This window comes from Myzus persicae, unplaced genomic scaffold (genome assembly GCF_001856785.1).
Source record: "Myzus persicae strain clone G006 unplaced genomic scaffold, MPER_G0061.0, whole genome shotgun sequence".
In the NCBI taxonomy this organism is placed as follows: domain Eukaryota; kingdom Metazoa; phylum Arthropoda; class Insecta; order Hemiptera; family Aphididae; genus Myzus; species Myzus persicae.
In genome coordinates, this window is record NW_019101570.1 from 220049 (window position 1) to 227753 (window position 7705).

Below are 7705 nucleotides of genomic sequence, written 5' to 3' on the forward strand. Positions count from 1 at the left end.
TAGCTACGAAGGTGATGCACCATGATTTTTATTCAATAATGATAGACTTCGAGTTTGACAAAAGTGTGAAGAAACTGTTGAAATCCTCCAATGCCCTATACCTATAAATATAATATAAACTACAGTATTCACAGTATTGTATGCGTAAATAGAGATGTTTTACTTCTGTTAGAAGCATAATAAGTAAACTAATTACAGATACTTTTAGTTTTACTAGTATAGAAGGTATGTTGAAACCAGAGCTTTTATTGAAATATCTCTCGTCTTAAGTTTTACAATTCTTGATGCATGATCAGTATGGTTCAGGACTAGTTTATTACACTTCTTACGTTATCTGCTATATTCGAGTATACACGACACTATAGTCTAGGAAAAATGCATTTTGTGTGTTTGCACTAGGTATACCTATTCAATATTATAATATTGTATTTTTAAACGCTACAAGAAAAATATATAATACATACACACGCACCCAACTCAAAATAGTGTCGGTCATTGCATATAATAATGAACCAAATAAGTTAGATTCGTTTCGATTAAGTTGAACAAACAATGGATACCTACTTGGAGTGCTTCGCTTACTGCACGTGCAGCGGTTGATCGCGTAGGCCTAAACAGGTCCTCATCTCTAGATTTATCTTCGCGCGGTACCAAGGAATGTGCATTAATGCGATTAAAAAAATGTTAAGTGTACACAAATCGTGATACTGTATAATACTGCAAAGCCGTGAAGGCACTCATGACCGCCGAATTCAAGAGTGATTTTTAAAACGCATCGTGATACAGCAATAATTATTATGTAACGAGTATAATAATACTATAGTCTATAATGATATTATAATACCTATGGGCTATGACCCCTGTAGGCGAGAGTAGATCGATCGACGAATGCCACGAATCGTATCGATTTTTCTGAGGTCTCCGACCACGCTTATTTTAAAAATGCGATAGCCAAGCGGCGAAGGACGTACGATTTTTGTACAATATAACATCCGAGTAGATTGTCGATTGATAAACTGATTTTCAATTTAATACCTACAAAATTTCGTACAAATATCGTACCTACTTGGGGGTGAAGAAGAAATACAAAATAATCAAACATATTTGTGTATTGTTTTATCTTATTATACTAGAATTGGTATTAAAATATACAGCAACGGGATGACCTATAATATTCAACACCTCGTGCCACTCGTTTTATGTACACTCGGTGCGTTTTGTTCATTTGTTGATGACGGTCGTGAATCCTGTTGCCTTGGGCCCCATATAGTCGTTGTGTCCGGTCGCGTAACCAGTGACGCTGCCACCAGGCGACATCAACCCTTGCATCACGTTGTACGCCGCCCCTAACAGGCTGCCTGCCGCTCCACCGATGACGCTAGTCGGGCCTGTCCCGCCTGCTCCACCTGTTCCGCCTGTTCCGCCTGTCCCTCCCAGGCCCCGGCCCCCCACCCCAAGCCCGATAAGAGCGTGGTTCACACCGATGCTATAGCCGGATGGGTACTGACCACGCTGGTAACCAGCCTGGTTACCTCCATTGTACACAGGCATGCCGATGTAGTTTTTGCTGTTGTCGACGTTTGAGTAATAAGTAGGCTGCTTCTGCCACTGGATCGGAGGCTGGGCCGTCGCATATACCGGGTATGGCTGTGGCGCCGAAACCTTCTGCCATAGAACAGGTTGCTGTTGCACCACCACCGCCGCGGGCTGCTGTACCAGTACGGGATAAGGCCGAGACACCTCGACTGGTACCTGCTGCACCACCGGAACCTTAACGGCCACCTGAACGGGATACGGAACCGGCCTGTCAACCGGGTACGGCGTGGGCACAGGAACTTTAACCGGGTATGGCCGGTCAACCGGTACAGACACTTTGTATGGAACGTGCACCGGATACGGCACCGGCCGGTCCACGTGCACCGGGTACGGTAGAGGCTTGTCCACTTGCACTGGATACGGAACTGGTCGATCCACTGGATACGGCAACGGCTTCTCTACTTGCACTGGATACGGTACCGGCCGGTCCACATGCACTGGGTACGGCAGTGGTTTCTCCACGTGCACCGGGTAAGGCAGCGGCCGGTCCACTTGCACTGGATATGGGTACGGCCGATCCACTTGCACCGGGTAAGGTACCGGTCGATCGTATGATACCGGATACGGAACCGGTCGGTCATACGTCACCGGATACGGCACCGGGTACGGTACTGGTCGTTCAGTTTGCTGCACCACTGCGTATCCCTGCACTGGCACAGCAGATACACCATATCCTTGTACCGGCATCGTAGATACTCCGTATCCTTGTACCGGTGTGGTGGGAACTCCGTAGGAACCAACTCCGTGGGCTCCCCATCCCATCGGGTTGTAATGACCGACACCCCGTTTCCTTGTATTTGATTCTCTGGTTGTGGTGGTGTGGTTAGCATTTGTAATGCGAACTTTGTCGTGGCACCAAACGTTGTTGGCAAATGCCAACAGGCACATATACAAGATCTGTGGACAACATTTTGTTTTTTTTTTTACACATTTTAAGGATTATGTAGCTTAAGTCCTACAAAATGAATTGTTTTATTATACATATTATGTTTGTAGGTACGTTATATGATATTATATTATTATATTCATAACACGTATATTATTCATATGATGGGTAAATTGTTACTCTGATGACTCATTGGATAGATTATAATAATGTTTGTATTGTGCTCTTTCATTCATAATAGTTGTAAACTTGTAACTGAATTTAAACATGAATCGAGTGCAATGTATAGCTGCACGAATATCTTATATCTATAATCTATATGAATTAAAATCTATACCGGTTTGACGGTTCAGTTTCACGTATACACAACTGCAGTGTTTCGGTCTTAATGTATAAAATACTATACTTTAAGGCAATAATATTGATTTTTTTCAAAATTTTTATCGTGAGGTGTTAAACACGCACTTCGATTTTATTCAATGCCATCAGCTATGTACTTACCTATTGTAGCTGCAAGCATCCAGTCAGACAATTGTTTACGGGTCATTTTACATTTGTCGTTGGTCTATAACCATTTTCATACTCTCAAAACGAATTGTGGCTGTTTACATAAAGACGGGTACGGTATTGAACACGAGGAAGAACAATTATAAAAGTAAAATAAATCCGAAGGTCAATCGCTAATCTGGGTGACTTCAGTAATTTTTAACACTTCACTTATTCACTGACTACATTACTCTTAATAATATTATACTTAACGGATTAATTTACCAAGCGCAGCAACGCTAATCATTCAAACGAGAACGAAACCCATTACAGCATATTTTCAAAATATCTTATTCCTTATTTACTGTTTTTGTTTCATAAGATGATGTATCGACCTATTATGAAACTTGATGGTAAGAACTTTATCCGTGTTTTGTTGGAAGTTTTTTTTACGATAATTCAGTTTTTAAGTGAGGTATGCTTGTATAATAAATGTAAATTAAAAATTCTCATAACTCACTTAAAAACTTAATTATTGTAAAAAAACTTCCAACAAAACACAGATAAAGTTCTTCCCATCAAGTGTCATAATGGATCGATTTCCACTAATTTTTAAGCTAACAGCATAAAACGTGAACTGCTGAGCGTAAATTTGGTATGTAACACGTTTGTAAGACAGAGACAACACATGCGAGTGTGGCGTTCTCTTAAGCCAAACGTAACCATCACCGTTGTTAAATGTAAATTATATGTTAACATTAAAAATTGAAAACCTATTAATGATTAAAGTTAGTTCACAATTAAATAATACCGGATGATTCATTTTCTAATAACATTTTTTTTCCAAAAACAATATATTTGGAAAAAAATTACGTTATTCACTGTTTTTTAATATTATGAGCTTTTACTTTTTTTCAATTGGGAGTTATTAGATGTATAAGTATATAAAGATCTTCAAAATCTGAGAGTTCCCACACTATATTATTTAGGTCTCCTTCCTTGTATGTATTCATGGTTTTTTTATTGTATACCTAATACTGTATAAAGTAATGTATAATTTAAAATATTGTTCTCCATAAAAATGTATCTAATATTAATTTTACAGAGTGATTCAACAATCATGAACACTCCCATTTTTCTTTAATAATACAATTATTCAAAACCTGAATTTGGAATTTGTAAATATATAGGAACTTAAAGACCATATTTTAAATTTCTCGAAACTGTTTGTTCTACTAAAGAACTATTCTCCAGCTGGAGATATAAACTTCTATTTTTTTAAACGAGAACCTTCTGATTCTACTGCAAATTATTTAGTGGATCAATTTTCTGAAATTTGTTTAAGTATCATAGTCAAAATTTGAACGAATAGTTTCTGAGTTATTTAACTTTATGTGCTAATAAATAAATAATAAATCTATACATTTGTAAGACATGGAGATTATTAATAGCCATACAATTTTATCACCCTGTGGTATGCATAAAAAATAAAACAGATTCAAGATTGCCAATATTCCTATATTTTCTTTTTAAATTATCAGAACGCAGTGCACAGAAGTTCCTTACAAAATATTGGTCAACTACTCCATTACTTTCCAAATTAAAACTTTTAATGCTCATAATATTATAACTAATTAACTAGAACTATTCGAAATTTGATTTTTTTTCATATTTAAAAACTTCAAATAACATTTTGTTAGAAATATGAAATGAATAATATATGTTAGTAAAATTATTAAAAAAATTGTAAAATGTTTTCATAGTTTTTGAAAATAGTGAGAGTCTTAAGTTAAATGTATCGGGAAATTTCTAGCTTTTATAAATAAATTATATTAAAAACAACAAACTAAAATTACCAATTACCTAATTCTCGAGGTTTTTAACAACTAAAATAATACTTATCGGATAAATTATATTTGTGCAACGTGTATTTATATTAAATTAATCAATATAATAATAACGAAGATTATAGTATGTAATGCAATTTTAACAGCACAAAATTAATTTTACTACAACAAAATTCGATGTTATTCATAAAATATATACTAAAAAAAAAAAATTGTCTACTTACTTGTAACTTCATAGTGTACCTTTCCCGATGATGTCTATCGGAAAACTACTGTATTGTAGTTTTTAGTGTGGACATTATAAACAGCCACGGAATAAAGCTTTATGAAACCGTGGAAATTTCGATTTCCCGGCGGTTATGTCACCACGAGGTCCTTTTTTGTTCTTATCGGATTACACTTGAAGGGTAAACGAATTGTGTTCTAATGCAATTGCAACGTCTATTGCCATTCAGTTTTAAGTGTCACCAAGGGTACCTGTAATCCCACAAAAGTATCCCGCTTGATTCGTTACTGATGATCTAATATTTGTATTTTATATTTTAATCTTATAACTTTGTATTCATCAAACATTAGAAATATACCTAGTTTGGTTTATCGTATGGATCAATGAACATCGCTGTTAATTTACGAAACTCAAGAACCTACACATCAAATTATTATTAAGTATTATAAAATTATACTAACTTTGAAAAGTGTATAGAGAACGATTAATGTTATTTTTTTTAAATAAGGTATGTTTTATATTTTATTTAATATTAACATAGTTGAATAATATAGTAATTTACTATCATTTAGATGATGTTTCATAGTTATCTTTAGCTTCGGGTATGTTATAAATTTGTAATACTCGTCCTAAAAATGATTGTAGATTTAAGTACACCTATAACATATTTTTGAACTTTCTATGTATAAATAATGGTTTGTACAAAAACAAAACGTAATATGAATTATGACTGACATATAATTATTGTATCTATAACTTGACGTTAGATAGTATGTTCCGGTTTATAAGCCTTATAAGCCACTACTATCAGATTCAAGTTTTTAACTACTTTTACGAATTAAATCCTACTGTCTTTTGACTGTGTAGGAAGTAGCAATAACTGAGTCACACATTTTTTTCTATAAATAAAAAAACTTATCAATTGAGAAAAAATTGCAACTATTCGCTATTATATAGTACCTAAATATAATATTATATTATGTCTATAATAAATAAAAGTATAAAACGATAAAATATAATTAATTGAAAACATGTTATTATTGATTTATGATCCAAAATACAAATAAATATTAAACAATAAACCAGACTAGTCATTTTGCTGTACAGTAGAATCAAGTGTACTGCGTCATTGAATATGTCATAATATTATTATATTGTAGGTAAAACTAATGCTAACGCAGTCCCATCCCCAGTTGCAACAACAAAAGGAAAAATAAAAGTCATATTTTGTAAATTGAATAAATGTTTTAAATTTTAATTCAGCGATAAATCATAAATACAAAAAACAATTTGATCGAAGAGCTACTCTAAATTCATCATATTTGTAAGGATATTTTATTAAGAGGACATTTGCTGTCTCCGTCTTACAAGTTCGTAACTAGCAAATTAAGCTCAGCAGATCACGTGTAGTTTCGTTAGCTTCAAAATTAGAGCGCATCGAGGTATTATGAAACTTAGTGGTAAGAACATTATCTGTGTTGGCTTGAGGGTTTTTTACGATACTTCATAACTCACTTAAAACTTGAAGTATCGTAAAAAATACGACTTCGCGATACATGATAATCTGCTGAGAGTACATTTAGTATGTTACGTTCTTGTAAGACAGAGACAAAAAATGCCAGTGTTATGTCCTCTTAAGTATTTACAATATTATTTTAACTTTTTCTGGGAAATTATACCTAACATATTTTTTAATATGGTTTTTTCAACTTTTCGTATTAAAACTCTCATGCTTAAGTTAAAATGCTTTTATACGTTTTTTTTTGTTTTTCTTTGAGTAATTTTTCCTAACCATTAGGAAAACTCACAAATCTCTATACAGACATTTTGAAGAAATGTGTTAAGAATAATTTTTTGAATACTTTTTTCATGTATGTAAAATAATAATATTACATCACTCTTAAACCGAACGAAAATGAATGATTGTATTGTATAATCCTGTTTTTTTTAATTTTAATATTTCTAAGCTTATGATTAACATTATATCATTTAAACAATTAAAGGACAGGATATGCATAAATAAATAACAGTATAGTTCCACTAATACCCAAATCAGTATTCTATATTATTTTAACCTTATTAGTTATTAGTTATTAGTTATTTAAAAATAAATTGACTATTGAGTATAAAAACAAGTATCAAAATTTAACATTTCAAAAAAAAAACAAATTTTATTGGACAGTCGTCAATATTAAAATATTTAATAGTAAAATTGTAATTCCATAAAAATAGTAAAAATAAACTTACTATCTTTATAATTGTTGTGTTATTTTATGACTATAAAAAAAAGCCTCAACCTAATTATTCAATGTCAAATTAATTTCATAGTTAATTATCAAGATTTTAATTAATTATGAATAGCTTAAAACAAAGAAAAAAACTGACTATACATCGGATCTATATACAAATATTTTAATATGTATATTTTTTACCTTTTAGTAATAATAACCACAGTCTACCACTTAGTCACAATATATTATATAACTGTATTTGATATGATTTTTAGATACAAATATTTTTAAGCTAAGCTTTAACAGTATCTATTGATTTTACAATGTATTTTTTATTTTTTTTTGTTTGTCTGAACTCTGGAGACACTTTTCAGTAAATAAAATATCTCGATTTTCAACTTAGATTTCATAATACCTATACCCAGTTCCCATT

At 32.8% G+C, this 7705-nt stretch overlaps 1 protein-coding gene across 1 annotated transcript; it reads right to left on the reverse strand.

Moving 5' to 3' along the window:
- Nucleotides 1-1091: 1091 nt before the first annotated feature.
- LOC111029744 (skin secretory protein xP2-like) lies at nt 1092-5202 on the reverse strand. The gene is made up of 2 exons (XM_022308886.1): nt 5040-5202; nt 1092-2493 (listed from the first exon to the last, which is right to left on the reverse strand). Exons 1-2 carry the CDS (start codon nt 5049-5051, stop codon nt 1222-1224), a joined length of 1284 nt encoding a protein of 427 aa, XP_022164578.1. The 5' UTR covers nt 5052-5202; the 3' UTR covers nt 1092-1221.
- Nucleotides 5203-7705: the final 2503 nt, after the last annotated feature.